General features: G+C 40.9%; 1 protein-coding gene across 1 annotated transcript in view; it reads left to right on the forward strand.

The window, feature by feature from the left end:
* LOC115472665 (hyaluronidase-4-like) overlaps nucleotides 1-18,899 on the forward strand; it is a 35,621-nt gene that overhangs the window by 6,928 nt on the left and 9,794 nt on the right. The window contains exon 3 of the mRNA XM_030207004.1: nucleotides 12,441-12,530. Coding sequence (XP_030062864.1) covers nucleotides 12,441-12,530 — 90 coding nt within the window. The remainder of the gene's footprint in view (nucleotides 1-12,440; nucleotides 12,531-18,899) is intronic.

Genomic DNA, 18,899 nt, shown 5'->3' on the forward strand with positions numbered 1-18,899 from the left:
TCTAAGCACCACTCGACATAAAACACATATACAACCCTTCATTTTCTATTTAGAGATTCTCTGTGTTCATCCCATGCCATTTTGAATTCTGCCACAGTTTCTTTTCCTCCTGCACCTCCCTCAGGAAGGCATTCCAGGCATCAACCACCCTCTCCACGAAAAATAATTTTGTTTACTCTAAAGTCTACCACCACCTCAATTCATGTCCTTTAGTATTTTTACCATTTCCCTTCTCTGGAAAATATTTATTTCTACATTAATATATTTAAAGAATTTAAATGTCTGTATCATATCTCCCCTGTCCCTCCTCTCCTCTAAGGTATACATATTCAGGTCTTCCAGTCTCTTCTCATATGTCTTTTGGCGCAAGCGCCATATCATTTTTGTCGCCTTCCTCTGGACTGCTTCAAGTCTTCTTACATCTTTAGCAAGATACGGCCTCCAAAGCTGAACACAATACTTCAGGTGGGGCCCCACCAGTGACTTCTACAGGGGCATCAGCACCTCCTTTCTTCTACTGGTTACATCTCTCTCTATACAGCCTAACATCCTTCTGGCTAGGGCCACCGCCTTGTCACGCTGTTTTGTCACCTTCAGATCCTCAGAAACTAATCAGACTAAGGTCCCTTTCCCTCTCTGTGCATGTCAGCCTCTCACTGCCTAAAACACATACGTCTCCCTTGGATTTCTACTCCCGAAGTGTATCACTCTGCACTTCCTTGCATTGAATATTAATTTCCAAACATTAGACCATTCTTCTAACTTCTGCAGATACCTTTTCATGTTTTCCACTTCCTCCGGGGTGTCCATCTGATTGCCCAGGATCCCTACCAGAACAGGTACATACCTGGCTCTTTATTCTCAAATCTAGGAGGCCAAGTGAAAAAAATGCAAACACACACCACTAATAAATAAAAAGTATAGATCAAAGGCCTTTGAAAGAGAGAATAGAGGTTCTCACATAATGACAGGGAGGCCACCCAGAATTATCTCAACTCCTTCTGGCTGCTCCATTTTATTAACTAAAGGAATGCATCAAGTCATGAGGTCAGTCAACAGGTATACAATATACATGATTGGATACATGGTATGGATGGTACAAGATATAGATGCTCATTGGTTGAAGATTATATTCAATTTCTATCAGCATTCTAGAGAGCAAAGGTCAGACAGCTGCTACGTAGCTATTTTGGTAAAGATCATTATCATTCCAGTAAAGATCATTAACATTTATAGGAATATGGAACTAACATACATTATTCCATATTACATCTGCATGCTCAGACATTGCGTATTTCGCTTTCACTTCCTTATTTCCTTCCGAATATGCATGTTCTTAGTGACACTTCTCAGCGTCTGAACAAAACATTCATTTCAGTGCCCCCTTTTATTATGAATATGATCACAATTTCATGTCACGCAGCCCAATTCAACTATGGAAGTGGTGCGTGATCAATCTGTTATGGTCTGTTGCAACAGTATCTTAATTTTAGGTTTGGGTAATATGTTTCAAGCCATCTGCTGCATAAAGCAACAATAATTAATCTTAAAAACACAGGAATAGGATGGCACATCTAGAAGGTACTTTTAAATAAATTTGAACTATTCATATTAATAGAACTCAATAAAGTTCCAGTAGTCTCCCCTTCTAGGGAACGAATACCATCAATGCACACCAGGAATGGAGATATATCATAATAAGCATTCAGACAATGGAATTATAGCGATGATGTTTATAATCCTACTGACTAGGAAACAATCTTTCTAGGGGCTGGCCAGTTCCTACAGAACTATTTTTTATACATCCTTTTTAATTAAAAAAAAAGTATATATATTAAGTGCAAGGGTCTGGGACCAAAGAAATGCATGCAGTTAACCGGAGCGTGCACTTAACCGGTGTGACCCAAAGAAGCTTGACATCTGATAAACATATGTACAGTACTGTTTATTATTATATGTATAGTATACAGTCTCCGTTAACTAACATAAGGCTTACTTGAAATAATCAGTTATAGTCCTCTGTACACTAATGGGTCTGTGAGTTCCATATACTATGTCTGCCAGATGGTAAAAACTGTCATAGCACTGACATCCAGTGGCATCCAGATAGGCCCACACGGTGTTGAGACTCTCCAGCACTCTTGCAAAAGTGACAGGTGGAAGTTGTTGAATTTCGTCAGCATGTGCCTCACTGCTCATTTCATCCTCTGTTTCATCATCAGCCGTTGTTGCCGGTGTGTAGGCGCATATCTCTACATCAGTGCTGTCATCAGCTGTTTGTAGATCGTAATCAACAACAACGTAGCGATGAAACTCCTCTTCAGTAACACCGGCTGGGATGTCAATAACCTGTTTATCTGACACATTTGCAACAGCTGCATCCCCCTCCACATCCTTAACAAAGCTTGCTCGCTTGTAGCAGTTCACAAGATTGCCTGTGTAACATGATTCCAGGCTTCTTTCTGCATTTGAGAAGAACGGTAAAAAAAAAACTTAGGGGGGCAACTGAGAGGGTAAAAACTGTACAACAGGCATGGACGCTGTTCAAAAATACCATCCTGGAGGCCCAGGCAAAACATATTCCACGAATTAGAAAAGAAAGACGGAAGTCCAAAAGACAGCCGGCCTGGTTGAAAAGTGAGGTGAAGGAAGCTATTAGGGCTAAAAGAAACACCTTCAGAAAATGGAAGAAGAAACCGTCTGAAAATAACAAGAAGCAGCATAAGGAGTGTCAAAGCAAATGCAAGGCGCAGATAAAGAAGGCCAAGAAGGATTACGAAAAAAAGATAGCATTAGAGGCAAAAAAACATAGTAAAATGTTTTTTCGGTATATTAAAAGTAGGAAGCCGGCAAAAGAATCGGTTGGGCCGCTGGATGACTGAGGGATAAAAGGGGTGATCAAGGAAGACAAAGACGTAGTGGGGAGATTGAATGAATTCTTTGCTTCGGTCTTCACCGAGGAAGATTTGGATGGGATACCAGTGTCGGAAGTGGTATTTCAAGCGGACGAGTCGGAGAGACTTACGGACTTCACGGTAAACCTGGGGGACGTAATGGGGCAGTTCAGCAAACTGAAGAGTAGCAAATCTTCTGAACTGGATGGTATTCATCATAGAGTACTGATAGAACTGAAAAATGAGCTTGCGGAGCTACTGCTAGTAATGTGCAATTTATCATTAAAATCGAGTGTGGCACCGGAAGATTGGAGGGTGGCCAATATAACGCCAATTTTTAAAAAAGGTTCCAGGGGAGATCCGGGAAATTATAGACCGGTGAGTCTGACATCGGTGCTGGGGAAAATGGTAGAGGCTATTATCAAAAACGAAATTACAGAGCACATCCAAGGACATGGATTACTGAGACCAAGTCAGCACGGCTTTTGTGTGGGGAAATTTTGCCTGACCAATTTACTTCAATTCTTTGAAGGAGTAAACAAATATGTGGACAAAGGGGAGCCGGTTGATATTGTGTATCTGGATTTTCAAAAGGCATTTGACAAGGTACCTCATGAAAGGCTACAGAGGAAATTGGAGGGTCATGGAATAGGAGGAAATGTCCTATTGTGGATTAAAAACTGGTTGAAGGATAGGAAACAGAGATTGGGGTTAAATGGGCAGTATTCACAATGGAGAAGGGTAGTTAGTGGGGTTCCTCAGAGGTCTGTGCTATGACCGCTGCTTTTTAATATATTTATAAATGATTTAGAGATGGGAGTAACTAGTGAGGTAATTAAATTTGCTGATGACACAAGGTTATTCAAAGGCATTAACTCGTGACAGGATTGTGAAAAATTACAGAAGGACCTTACGAGACTGGGAGACTGGGCAGCTAAATGGCAGATGACGTTTAATGTGAGCAAGTGCAAGGTGATGCATGTGGGAAAAAAGAACCCGAGTTATAGCTACGTCATGCAAGGTTCCACGTTAGGAGTTACGGACCAAGAAAGGGATCTGGGTGTCGTCGTCGATAATACACTGAAACCTTCTGCTCAGTATGCTGCTGTGGCTAGGAAAGCGAATAGAATGTTGGGTATTATTAGGAAAGGTATGGAAAACAGGTGTGAGGATGTTATAATGCCGTTATATCGCTCCATAGTGCGACCGCACCTTGAGTATTGTGTTCAATTCCGGTCGCCGCATCTCAAGAAACATATAGCAGAATTGGAAAAGGTGCAGCGAAGGGCGACTAAAATGATAGCGGGCATGGGACGACTTCCGTATGAAGAAAGACTAAGGAGGCTAGGGCTTTTCAGCTTGGAGAAGAGACGGCTGAAGGGAGACATGATAGAGGTATAAAATAATGAGTGGAGTGGAACAGGTGAATGTGAAGCGTCTGTTCACGCTTTCCAAAAATACTAAGACTAGGGGGCATGCGATGAAACTACAGTGTAGTAAATTAAAAACAAATCGAAGAAACTTTTTCTTCACCCAACGCATAATTAAACTCTGGAATTCGTTGCCGGAGAACGTGATGAAGGCGGTTAGCTTAGCAGAGTTTAAAAAGGGGTTAGACGGTTTCCTAAAGAACAAGTCCATAAACCACTACTAAATGGACTTGGGAAAAATCCACAATTCCAGGAATAACATGTATAGAATGTTTGTACGTTTGGGAAGCTTGCCAGGTGCCCTTGGCCTGGATTGGCCGCTGTCGTGGACAGGATGCTGGGCTCGATGGACCCTTGGTCTTTTCCCAGTGTGGCATTACTTATGTACTTATATAGGGAATCCAACAGTGATAGATTATGAGCCAGTTCAACAGCACGTTTATCCTTGCCATAATGCTCATCAGACGACGTAGCACAAGAGCCCGATAATGTTGTTTGAAATTGGCTATTATGCCCTGATCCATAGGTTGGATCAGAGAGGTAGTGTTTGGTGGCAGGAAGACCACCTTGACGTTAGACAGCCTGACATCATCCCTGTGTACAGCACAATTATCACAAAGCAACAAAATCTGACGCCTTTGTGCCCGCATTCTAGTGTCTAACTTCTTTAGCCACTGCTTCCAAATTTCCCCCGTCATCCATGAATTTGCGTTAGCCTCGTATGACACAGGAAGTTGCTTAACTTTCTTGAAGCAACGGGGCTGTTTGCTCTTTCCAATGACGAGGGGTTCCAACTTCTCACTCCCATCCATATTGCAGCAAAGGAAGATCATCAGTCGGTCCTTCAACGTTTTACCTCCAGTAGTTTCGGCATGTTTGAATGCAAGTGTTCCATCAGGAATCGCTCACCAGTAGAGACTGTTTTCATCAGCATTGAAAATGTCACGAGGTGCAAACTCGTTCAAGATGGTAAGAAGAACTGAAACAACCCAATTTTCAGCACCAAAGTCATCAGCGTCTTGTTTCTCACCATGCTGTTTCTTGAATTTTATGTTGTTCCTCTCCTTCTATCTTTCCAACCATCCAACAGTGGCTTTGAATTCAGTTAGTCCAAGACTTTCAGCTAGCTGGTTAGCTTTCTCCATGAGCAGGGGACCACTGACAGGAAACTGTCTGCTCCTGACTCGAGAAAACCACAGAAGAAGAGCATCTTCTACCTCCTCAGCTTTTCCCACTCATTTTTGTTTCCGTTGTGGATTTGTATTGTTTTGCCAGTCTTCCAGAAGCTGGTCTTTCTGCTTCAAGACACGTGAAATTTGACTGGGATTGACACCATATTCTTTACCAATAGATGCTTGACTTTGTTTGTTTTCTAACTTTTTAAGAACTTCTATTTCTTCAGCCAGTGTTAAAGTCTTACAGTTCTGCTGCCGCGATGACGATGACCCCAGTGTACACTCTAACAACATTTTTTTGCTTATTCTGCCTGTGGCAGTTAAAGGGGTGATAAATTTGAAATCTCGTTGGTTGTCAAGCGCCAATCGGCTTCCATATTCCGTCCGCGCACTTATGCGGAGTCTTTCCTTCAGAGGAGCGGTCTTAAACCATGCACTAAACTGAAGTTTGTCCCCATAGAAATTGATGGTGCCAAAAACAGGACCGAAGTATGGCATGCAGTTAAACAGAGCATGTGCTTATCCGACATGCACTTAAATGGAGTGCACTGTATATATATATATATATATATATATATATATATATATATATATACACATGCATACATATACATACATATATATACATACACATACATATACACACACACCTTTCATTCTGTCATGAGTTTTACTGCACCTTCAAGAAGAATTCAACAAACTCTTAAATTCTAGAAAGAACTGCTGTCCACATGTTGTACAAAAACCTTCAACCAGTGCAGACTGGGTTATTCTGGACTTCTTCAGGCTGTGCTCACATTGAGGTATCAGAGTGTGAGTTAACCATGCTGGAATCTCTTATGTTCTCATGTTCAGCATTCCATTCTTTAATCCAGAAGTTTCCACCTCTGGATGAGGAGAGTTGTTGTGCTTCAGTTATAAGGCAGTATCTGTTGCAGTAGCCATGGTTCCCATCACTTATCAGCAGGTGGTATCTTCATTTTCCTCACTGCACTTGTCAGGTCTCACTTCAGCTGGGCAATAAGGAGAACATGGAGAGAGTCTCTTGAAGTGAGCATAAAATATGAAACAGGTATAAGATTCAAGACAGGATGAATACACACTCAGTAAAACACATATGTCTTTCATCTGACCTATCACTTTTTCTAACCCTTCACAAACATAGCAATAATTCCAATAATACACACAATAGCTTAATAAATGCTAAGGAAAAGAATAAAGTCCTAAAACATTAATGGGAAGAAGTCCTTAAATGCAAGAAAAACAAAAACAGGCTGTAAAGCTCTAGGATTCAGTCCTATAAAACTGTGCAGCCTTATAAGCCGATGATCCTGATGGTAGATGAGCCTACCACAGTCATTCGGGTTCCTCAAGGTAGTTGATGAAGAAGTCCTGATGTTGTAAATCATGCTGATTCATGATGGGCCTCAGTATAATGGATCTTCTTCGCTTTTTGTATAAAGTTTCAGTGATGACTTGTGCTGCGACACCTTTGGAAAAACTGTAAATGGAAGGCCTCAACAAATATTTAATAGCATTAAATATACAGCATTAATTCAAGACAGTAAAATCAAAGCATAAACTGAAGAGGTTATCAAAGGGAGAAAAGGAAAATGACATCAGCTTCTTCAAAGGAATAAATTTGTTGCAAACAGTGGCAAACACTTAAACCCCCTTTGACAGCTTAGTGCAATCAATCTTTATGTACAGGAAGGGTTCCCAAGTGTGGGGAACTGTGCAGGAGTTGATCTGCAAACTTGTCTTCGCTTTCAATGACAGAGCTGGATCATTATTTCTGTGTGTTCAGAAACAAATAGGAGAAAAAGTTTCTTCACCCAACATGTAATTAAACTCTGGAATTCGTTGCCGGAGAACGTAGTGAAGGCGGTTAGCTTGGCAGAGTTTAAATATGGGTTGGACGGTTTCCTAAAGGACAAGTCCATAGACCGCTACTAAATGGACTTGAGGAAAATCTACAATTTCGGGAATAACATGTATAAAATGTTTGTATGTTTGGGTAGCTTGCCAGGTGCCCTTGACCTGGATTGGCCGCTGTCGGGGACAGGATGCTGGGCTCGATGGACCTTTGGTCTTTTCCCAGTATGGCATTACTTATGTACTTATGTAGGACACTGTGGATGATACCAAATATACAAAGGATAAAACATTTTCCACTTCTTCAGTGTGTCTTCAGTAGTAGGGTGTTTTACAAGTTTTTCAAGTGCAGCCATTTCTGGTGGAGGCTTAGGGTATTATTATTGATATCTTCAGGCTGGCTGGGTGGTATCACTGAGGCTTTTTTTCTCCACTTTCTAAAAGCTGGGTGGTGTCTGGAGGTTGGAGTCACATAAGGTGTATTGCAAGCAGTAGTACAATTGCAGCCTTGGAGCTGTGTGATTGGAGTTTCTCAGTTAAAATTTAATGCCAAGAAGTGTAGAGTGATGCATTTGGGGTGTAGAAACCAAAAAGAGAGATACCAAATAGGAGGGGAGAGATTAGTAAGCTCGAGTCAGGAGAGAGACATTGGGATGTTGGTGTCATAGGATTTGAAGGTGAAGAAACAATGTGACAAGGCGACGGCCGTGGCCAGAAGGATGCGAGACTGCATAGAAAGGGGTATAACCAGAAGAAAGGAGGTGTTGATGCCCCTCTACAAGTCATTGGTGAGGTATGGGATTTGCATTGCAAACCGTACGAGGAAAGGCTTGCCGACCTGAACATGTATACCTTGGAGGAAAGGAGAAACAGGGGAGACAAGATACAGATGTTCAAATATTTTAAAGGTATTAATCCACAAACGAACCTTTTCCAGAGACGGGAAGGTGGTAGGACATGAATTGAGGTTGAAAGGAGAAATGTCAGGAAGTATTTTTTCACAGAGATGGTGGTAGATACGTGGAATGCCCTCCCGCGGGAGGTGGTGGAGATGAAAATGGTAATGAAATTCAAACATGCGTGGGATAAACACAAAGGAATCCTGTTTAGAAGGAATGGATCTATGGAATCTTAGCGGAGATTGGGTGGTGTCATTGGTATTTGGACAGTAAAACCGATGCAGGGCGAACTTCTAAGGTCTGTACCCTGATCGTGACTGAATAGATATGGATGGGCTAGAGCATAAATTTTAAGGGGCTTCAATGTTAGCTTCAGAAAGGCAGGGACAAATCAAACTCTAGTATACATATAAAGTATTACATACCATGTAAAATGAGTTTATCTTGTTGGCCAGACTGGATGGACCGTTCAGGTCTTTATCTGCCATTGTGCGCCGAGACACGGCCCGTGTCGGGTCTCTTTCAGAATAGAAAGGACTATACTTATCTCGGTCCTGAAGGCCCAGTTGTGCTTCTTTTTTTTTACTAACTACAGTTGATCAGATGTCATATGTCATTCTGTGTCCTTGTAATTTATTATATGTGGCCAAACTAAAAGGATGGTCAACACACATCGAACACAGAAGTTTCATTACAAGACACAGTCAGCCCCTATCATTGAATACTGGACAATGGCAGTGCATTCTATAGATGACTTTGCTTCTTTGATTAAGATCATAGCTCCAAGATGGAGAGGTGAAAACATTAATCATAACCTTCTTCAAGAAGAACAAAGGTTCATTTTTTAAAATTCAATTCATGGCCATAACTCATAACTAGACCTAAAACCTTGTTTATAACTCATACAAACCTTTTCCGGAGATGGGAAGGCGGCGGAACTAGAGGGCATGAAATGAGATTGAAGGGAGGCAGACTCCAAAAAAATGTCAGGAAATATTTTTTCACGGAGAGAGTGGTGGATGCTTGGAATGCCCTCCCATGGGAGGTGGTGGAGAAGAAAACGGTAACGGAATTCAAACATACGTGGGATAAACATAAAGGAATCCTGTTCAGAAGAAATGCTGTATGCTGATGCTTGTTACTGTTAACTTGTTAAGCTGGCTAATTGCTTTATTTTAGCCATTTGTTATCATTTATAAAACACAATAAAAATATTGGAACTAAAATCTAACATTTATGCTTATCTCATTACATCTTATACTGTTTCAATTCTGCTATTGTTTTCTGTCACTAAGGAAAAAGGATATGAGCGCTAAACCACACAGAAACAAGCAGGCAATTTAAAATATCATTTCATTTCAGCAGCACTTGGGAAACTTCACTTCAGTGGCGTAGGAAGGGGGGGCGGTGGGGCGGTCCGCCCCGGGTGCACGCCGCTGGGGGGGTGTCGGCTCCACTTTTTCCCTGCTCCCTCTGCCCCGGAACAGGAAGTTGTTCCGGGGCAGAGAGAGCAGGGAACCAGCGGAGCCAACGCAGCTCTCAGCAACGTGCACTCAGGGGCAGATCGGCCCGCCTGCCCGTCCCTCGCTTCTCCATGTAAGTAAAAATGCGTTCTGGGGGGGAGGCGTGCCTTTGGTAGAACACTGGATAGAAAAAATCATACAGTAGAAGACATTAAATGGCGGGTTTTGGAACAAATACATCCAGGTAGTGAGGGGGGATCGATTAAAAAAAATTTTGAATTATAGAGAGCAATGGCACATTTTTTTTAAATTTAATTTCTTTATTAAATTTTTCAACTTTACAAGATAAACTTATAAATGGAAATACAGCAGTAAAATTGTCATAGGTTACTATTACCATGAAACAATCAACATAATCTCAAGCTAATAAGTATTTCAGTATATCTAACAAATATTAACTATGAAACATAGTCTACTTTCTTAGACCACAACAAACAGAAAGGGAGAGGGGAAGTAAAGCAATTAAGGAGATAAAACAGGAAACTCAGAAAGTAAATAGCCTGGCTCGTATTCCCCCGTCAAATTTCCATATCCTTAATATCTTCTACACATTTACTTGGATAGCTTTAGCATCTATAATTTTTTTTAGCTGGTCTGGTTCAAAAAAAGTATATTTATTCCCTAAATACTTGATACAGCATTTGCAGGGATAAGCCAGCAAAAAGGTAGCACCCATAGTTTTAACCTCCTCTCTGTAAGCTAGAAACGCTCTCCTGCGATCCTGAGTTGTTTTTATCACATTGGAAAAATCCAGATTTTTTGACCATGAAAAAGTTTAGTTGCATTCTTGAAATAAAGTCTTAATAACACATTTAAATCTTGCTCGAAAACGAACGATATCAGTAAAGTCCTTCGACAGGTTATTTCTGAAATAGATTCTTCCAGAAATGCTGATAAGTCTTGCAAATTTATCTCTGGACCTTGATTATTATCACTCGGATTCGCTTTGGTGATTTTATCAGGCAAATAATAAACTCTGTTAATAGGTGGTATTGCTAATTGAGGATAAGCCAGAACTTCCATTAAATATTTTTTAAGGAAATCCACTGGGGTAACTCCAATTAGAAAAGGAAAGTTCAGTAACCTCAAATTTAATCTTCTGTTGTAGTTCTCAAAATGTTCCAATTTTAAAGAAGTTTTCATTTTATCTTTTATCAAAGCATCTGTAACAGATTTTAACAATGTTATTTCAGTTTTTTGGGCAAATTGTTCAGTCTTAACAGTTTCTAAGGTTAACGTTAAAGAGTCAAGCTTATTTACCAGCAGTGCTGTATCTCGAGAAGTTTTTGTGACCGTAGTTGTTAGTTGTTCAATTGCTGCCCAAATAGAGTGTAGAGTCACCGCTTGGGGAGCCTTAGGCTCTATGATCGAACCATCTGCGTCCTGGGGTAGAGTTCTGCCGTCTGAGGCCCTTTGGTTACCGACTTCCAGTCCCATCGAGTCCTCGTCGCTCATCTGAAGGGCTGCAGGGCAAAGCGGCGGATTAAGCTCTGGCAGGGATAGTGATGTCTCCGACCCAAGTGGAAACGCCGCTCCTTTGGCGTATCCAACAGCGGGGTTCCTCACGCCAGTATCCACAGGGGTGCTCGTGGCAAACTGTAGGAGCGTTCACTGGCCCAGAAGGAGTGATTGGGCCGATGGTAAGACACCCTTCACTGCACCTTTTCGTTTTGTATGCGGCATTTTGGAAAAAGATAATGTTGAACAGAGCTCAGCGTTGGCTTCCACAGAGCCTCAAGCCCAAACCGCCATCTTGACTCCTTCCCCATTTACTATCTAAACACAGTGATTCCGTCCGGCTTAAATGCCGAATTAGAATGGGCTTCCTTAATATAAAATGGGTTGTCAGCATTATCCAATGGGGATTGAGGGGGTCCGATACGTCCTGGGATAAATCATTTAAATGGTATTATCAAGACGCCGTCGCCATCTTGACAGGGGTAATCCCAGTATCTAACGGTGTGGAGTTGACGCTATAACGGCTTAATGGTAATTATGAGATATGCTAGCTAAAGATGGGGATAGGTGGAGGTTGTTGAGGTTGGTGGAGACATACACAGGAGAGAATATCTAGGACCGATCTGTTTCAAATCTGTCATCCCATTCACAATCGAGAAGCAAGAAGTGGGTGGGGGAGGGGAGGTGGCCAGCATGCTGCTATCATCCACTTTGCAGCCCCCCATTACCTCTCCACTCTCATCTCTCCCTACTTTCCTCCCCATGAACTCCGCTCACTGGACAAATCTCTCATGTCGTCCCCCTTCTCCTCTACTGCTAACTCCAGGCTTCATTCCTTTTCTCTCGCAGCACCTTATGTCTGGAATAGACTTCCTGGACCTATAGGTCTAACTCCATCTCTACCTGTTTTCAAATCCATGCTGAAAACCCACCTTTTCACTGCTGCTTTTGGCTCCTAGCTTCTACACATTTGCCCTCCCCTTGTTCCTTGTTCCTTCTTTCCTTCACACCCAGTACTTCCCTCACCCCTAACTGTCTTGTCTGTCTGTATTATTTAGATTGTAAGCTCTTTTGAGCAGGGACTGTCTCTTTGTGTCAAGTGTTCAGCGCTGCTTGAGTCTGGTAGCGCTATACAAATGCTAATAATAATAATAATAATAATAGCTGTTATGCTTTTCACTTGCAGGTGGACCTAATAATCACCATTGGACAAACAGCTGCACTGGGAGTTCAAGGGATTGTTATCTGGGGAAGTGCGGAATATTCTCGAAACAAGGTAAAATAAAACTTTGAAATATCTTGCACCCCATAGTCGTTCTTTGATCCTCCACCATTTTACCTTGAAGTCCTCCTTCTTTCTCCTCTACAGCTTAAGCAGACAGTATGACCACTGCAGAATGGAGTCACATAGGAGGCAGTTTTGTAAAGGTTGCCAAATTTAGGCACCAAAATATAGCATGATAATTCAATAATGGTAATTATTCTATAAACAAAACTTATGTGCATAATACCATAAGTCCAGCACTCTCAGGCTATGAGATATATCCCAAGTAGTCTTGTCCCAAAAAGTCAAGTATATCCACCACCACTCAGGGTCTAAATAACCTCTCACTTCATTCACTTTCATAGCTCTAAGCTTTACATGCTCCATCATCATTGGTTTTTCACAATATCTCACAAGTATTTAAACTTTAAACATTATAAATGTAAAACTTATCTTTTGGTAGTATTCTTTAATCAATAAACGGCAAGGGGGCTATGTTATCCAATATGTGCCATGTTTTGCCCCATGGCTTTATCAAGGATCTGCCCCTACAAAAAACAACATTGTGGTATACTAAAAAAATCTGAATAAATATCTATAACATTTCTTTTAAAACATTTTCACACCCTACTTTATACCGCCGACATCCACAATCTTTCCATGACCAAGAATGCGGCGGTGGCATCTAAGATACCTTTTAATATATCCTACATGAAAACAGCTGGCCATGTGACAACCAATCACAAAATGGCATGGTTAAAGAATTCCATTTGATCTGTGCATTTAAAGAATAAATCCATCTTTGTTCGTTATAATTTTAATATTTCTCCAAGTTGCCACCCTCCTTCCCAACTTGTACTCAAATCAATAATCCTCTAGTTTAAATCTTTTACAGAATGTCCACGAGTCATCCAATGGCATACTAAAGGAGCCTGTTGATTTTCTTAAATATGCTTGTTTAATCACTTGTTTAGGATATCCTCTCTCCAAGAACTGCTCTTTCAATATACCTGCTTGTAACTTAAATTCCTCCGTGGTGGTACAGAGATGAAGTCATACAAATTGACTAATCAGCAAATTCAATTTTAATATATAAGACTGGAAACTTGAGAAATCTAATAAAATGTTTCTGTTCACTGATTTTCTATATACTGGTTTCTAAAACCCCTCCAAATCCATAAATCCAAAAATTCCAATTCAGTACAGATAAATTTATTTATTTATTTGCTGCATTTGTATCCCACGTTTTCCCACCTATTTGCAGGCTCAATGTGGCTTACAATTTTCCTTCATGGCGATCTCCATTCCAGAGTGAGAGATACAAGTGGTATTACATAAAGATCATGAGTGACGTGGTGGGGCATAATCGAACGGGGGCGGCCATCTATTTGGCCGGCGCCATAAAGAGCTGGCCCCAACCGTATTATCAAAAAAGATGGGTGGCCATCTTTTGTTTCGATAATACGGTTGGGGCTGGCCAAATGTCAGAGATGGTCGGGTTTGAGATGGCCGGCATTGGTTTTCGTCGATAATGGAAACCGAAGCCGGTCATCTCAAACCCAGCCAAATCCAAGGCATTTGGTCGTGGGAGGGCCAGCATTCGTAGTGCACTGGCCCCCCTGACATGCCAGGACAGCAACCGGACACCCTAGGGGGCACTGCAGTGGACTTCATTAATTGCTCCCTTCCCTTGGGTGCTGAGCCCCCCAAATCCCCCCCCCAAACCCACTCCCCACAACTGTACACCACTACCATAGCCCTTATGGGTGAAGGGGAGCACCTACATGTGGGTACAGTGGGTTTCGGGTGGGTTTTGCAGGGCTCCCATTTACCACCACAAGTGTAACAGGTAGGGGGGATGGGCCTGGTTCCACCTGCCTGAAGTGCACTACAGTACCCCCTAAAACTGCTCCAGGGACCTGCATACTGCTGTCATGGACCTAGGTATAACATTTGAGACTGGCAAAAAAATGTTTTGTTTTGGTTTTTTCTTAGGGTGGGAGGGAGTTGGTGATGACTGGGGGAATACGGGGAGGTTATCCCTGATTCCCTCCGGTGGTCATCTGGTGAGTTGGGGCACCTTTTTGAGGCTTGGTCCTAAAAATAAATGGACCAAGTAAAGTCAGCCAAATGCTCGTCAGAGCCGGCCTTCTTTTTTCCATTATCAGCTGAAGTCAGCCATCTCATAAGCACGCCCCCGTCCCGCCTTCAGTACACTGCCAACACGCCCCCTTCAACTTTGGCCGGCCCTGCGACGGAAAGCAGTTGAAGCCAGCCAAACTCGGCTTTCGATTATACTGATTTGGCCGGCTTCAGGAGAAGGGTGGCCATCTCTGATTTGTGTCGGAAGATAGCCGCCTTTCTCTTTCAAAAATAAGCAGGATAGTAGATTAAGCAATCAAGTATAAAGAGATCATATTCAGAATAAGAGATAATGTGGTATTGCGTTAAAGATCATAGGATGGATTGTTGCGGTATGCCTTGTTGAAGAGGCAGGTTTTCAGTGATTTCCGAAAGTTGGTTAGGTCGCGCATCACAAATTGCAAATTAGGGTCCAATGAATTCAACCAGATCTCAAATTGTTTTAACTCCTCTTCTGATCCAGTCCAGAGAAAAAATATATCATCTAAAAACTGTTGCCATAATGGAATCAGATGAAACTGCATTGATGGGTCTAACTGTTGAGCCTCAAACTGTGCCACATACGATGTGGCTACTGAGGCAGCTGAAGTTGCTTCAATCGCCACACCTTTTACTTACTTGTACCAAGTCTCTTGATATAGAAAACATTTGTTGACAAATAATCCAGTCAGCCAATTGCACTAAAAGATGCTGTCGAAATTCTTTGCAGACCAGATCTATGCCTCAATGCCTCAGCAACCACTTCCAACAATCCATATTGTGGTATCCAAGTGAATAATGATCTAATATGACCATTCAAGTAGTATTTACCAGTCCCAAATAAGTCTCTAACACCCGTAAAAAAATGTGAAGAGTCCTTTAAATAAGAGGGTACTTGCATGACTTCATCTCACAAAAAACAATCAATAAACTTGGAAAGGGTTTCCAAAATCGAGCCTCTATTATTCACATTTGGCCGACCGGGTGGAATATTCAATGTCTTGTGTATTTTTGGAACAAAATATATAGTAGGTGCAGTTTCATCTGTACCAAATACTTTATTTGGATTTGCAGATCTGAAGTAGGATCTGCATCTAGTTTTTGATAGACTTCCCTATCTGCCAGCTGACGATCTGCTTCCTGAAAATAATCGTGTTTATTGAGAAGTACTGTTGCTCCCCCTTTATCAGCTTTTAAAATCACCACATTCTGAGATGTGACCAATTGTTGTAACACTTTCCATTCAAGAACTGTCATATTCCACTTCTTAACATACTTATTTTGTTCTTGCCAACTAATAAGATCCCTAAGAACTAGATCTCTAAATGTCTGTAATATCACAGGACGATTCTCTGGCAGATGGCAAACTCCAGTGTGATGTTGGCTTCAAGTTTATTTCATAATTTGCTACTCCACCCATCATGGAGATGTCTAGGCGATTTACAGACTAAAAGATACAAGGTAAGAAGGAAAGCAAGTACTGGAAAAGAAAGGGTGAGGTAGAACTACTATTGCATATGGGGGGGGGGGGGGGGTGAGAGAAAAGGAAGATTGAGACTGGTCAGATAGGTCTCACAGAGCCCACCTCTAAGGAACCCCAAAGTAGGATTAGGAGTACGCATCTGAAAAGAGAAATGTTTTAAGACTGGTAATTCTGAAGGGATGTTTCCTGGCGAAGGGACTGGGGTATCCTGTTCCAATGCTCAGGAGCTTGAACAGAAAAGATGGCCTTTCTGGCTTACAAATAGAAATATCAGAACTAGATGGATGATTCAAAAAGTACAGTCTAATATGCAAATTCCAAATGAATTTGATAAAACCTAGCCTCAAAGAAAAGGCATCAAATGACACTGTAGGTACAAAACCAAGTTTTAATTGAAGAACCTGTAGCTGAAAAAATGTTAACCATATTGTGGAGAGGTTAACTATGGTCATCATGACTGGGTAGGGGTTTTGAGTCCCCCTGGTACAGGGACTCTTTCCCGAACCTTCTGGACTCCTGTTTTTTGTCCTCTGCCCACAAACTGTTTCTCTCTCAAACCAACTTCCACTCCAGATCACTCAGAGGAAGTGTCATTCATCTCATCTCCAACCTCATCTGAGTCGCCAGAAGAGTTCTCAAAAGCCACCTTCTTTGTTGTACCAGAAGGCACTTGTCTCTTGTTCCAAGAGTAAACACTAGTCTCTTTCATCCCATTTTAACTTTTGACTTTTCATTTGTTTCAAAGAATCTCTACATTGTACTATATTTTGTTGTAAATCTGCCAACTCTATCTTATTCCATGGCTTCAAATTTAGAGTGCAACTCTGTCTCAACCTCAGAAATACTTGACCGCAGTTCCCACTCCACTTTCATAGTAGCTTCCACAATAAGAACAGTTAGGTCCCTACTACAACAATTCAAAATAGCTATCCATTTATCCAAAAAGCACTTATCTGATGTTGTAGTCTTTCATTATATGCAATTCATGTGGAATCATCGCCTTCTTCAAATATTGTACCTGCCATGCAATTCCGAACGTACTAATCTCTTATTCAAATTCTCCAATTCAGTCCATGATATTTGCACTGGTATCTCTATACCATCATCCAGAAGAGCAGGATGTTGCAATATTTTCTGTACCTGCTCTTCCAAATATCCAATAAATTCAGTACATTGATTAAATTGATTAGACAAGGTAAGAAGAAAAGAAAGAACCTACATTTACACACACCTGGATGTCAGGTACAATTATTGTTGTGCAGAGATTAATTAGGGGAAGAAGTAGAGAGAAGAAGGAAGGGATTTAGTAGGAATATTAAACGATGGGTTTTCTTAGACGATGGGTTTTCAGAGGTAGATTAGTACAGTTCTGGGTTTTCATTGTAAGCTTTGTTGAAGAAATACGTCTTGAGGGATTTGCAAAAGATAGCTGTTTCATTGATTGTCTTCAGGTCTCTAGGTAGTGCGTTCCATAACTTCTTGCTCATGTAGGAGAAGGTGGTATCATGCATTGTCTTGTATTTTAGTCCTTTGCAGTTGGGGAAGTGCAGGTCAAGAAATTTGCAGGATGATTTTGAGGCGTTTCTAGGAGGTAGGTCCACAAGGTTTAACATGTAGATTGGGGCATCTGCGTGAATGATTTTGTGTACCATTGTGCAGATCTTGAATGCAATACGTTCCTTAAGTGGGAGCCAGTGAAGTTTCTCTCTTAAGGGTTTTGCACTTTCATATTTGGTTTTTCCAAATATGAGTCTGGCCGCAGTATTTTGGGCAGTCTGGAGCTTCTTGATGTTCTGCTATTTACAGCCTGCGTACAGTACATTACAGTAATCGAGATGACTTATCACCATTGACTGTACCAGGGTGCGGAATATGTATCTCGGGAAGAAAGGTTTAACTCTTTTGAGTTTCCACATGGAATAGAACATATTTTTCGTTCACTTTTCAGACCTCAGCAGCACCACTCCGAGCTGAAAACTTTTATAGGTCTAAGCTTTACATGCTCTATTTCATGGGTCTTTCACAATATCTCACAAGTATTTAAACTTTAAACATTATATATGTAAACTTATCTTTTGGTAGTATTCTTTAATCAAAAAAAACAGCAAGGAGACCATGTTATCCAACAAGCACCATGTTTCGCCCCATGGCTTTACCAAGGATCTAGAGAAATATTTAAATTATAAAGAACAAAGATGGATTTATTCTTTAAATACAGTAATTCCATCTGGTCTAAATGGAGAGATCAAATGAAATTCTTTATTTAACCATGTCATTTTGTGATTGGTTGTCACATGGTCAGCTGTTTTCAAGTGGGGTATATTAACAGGTATCTTAGACACCACCACCATCTCGGTCATGGAAAGATTGTGAATTTTTTTTCCCTTGAAATTTTATTAGGTTTTCAAAAAAGAACAGAACAATTAAACATAGAAATAAGGCACATAAGTACAGAAATTATTATGCATAAGAGAATATATCATAATGACAGGTACAATATGAACAAGTTGAGTAAATAATTGAAATCAGGATGGCTAATTAGAAGTCTTTAATGAGTTTATATAGTTAAGTAGGGATCATATTGGGGTTTTTTTTTTTAAATTATTGATCCAGATAAATCTGCTGATGCCAGTTCGTATTTATGGTAATTAGGACAGATTTTCACCAGAAGTGTTCATTTAATAAAGAAGAATTTTTCCAGTTTGCCAATACCGTTTGATGTGCAATAGTAATTAAAGTATCAAAAAGAGTTTTTTTTATGATCTGGTAAAGATATA

This window comes from Microcaecilia unicolor, chromosome 6, assembly GCF_901765095.1.
Source record: "Microcaecilia unicolor chromosome 6, aMicUni1.1, whole genome shotgun sequence".
Taxonomy (NCBI): domain Eukaryota; kingdom Metazoa; phylum Chordata; class Amphibia; order Gymnophiona; family Siphonopidae; genus Microcaecilia; species Microcaecilia unicolor.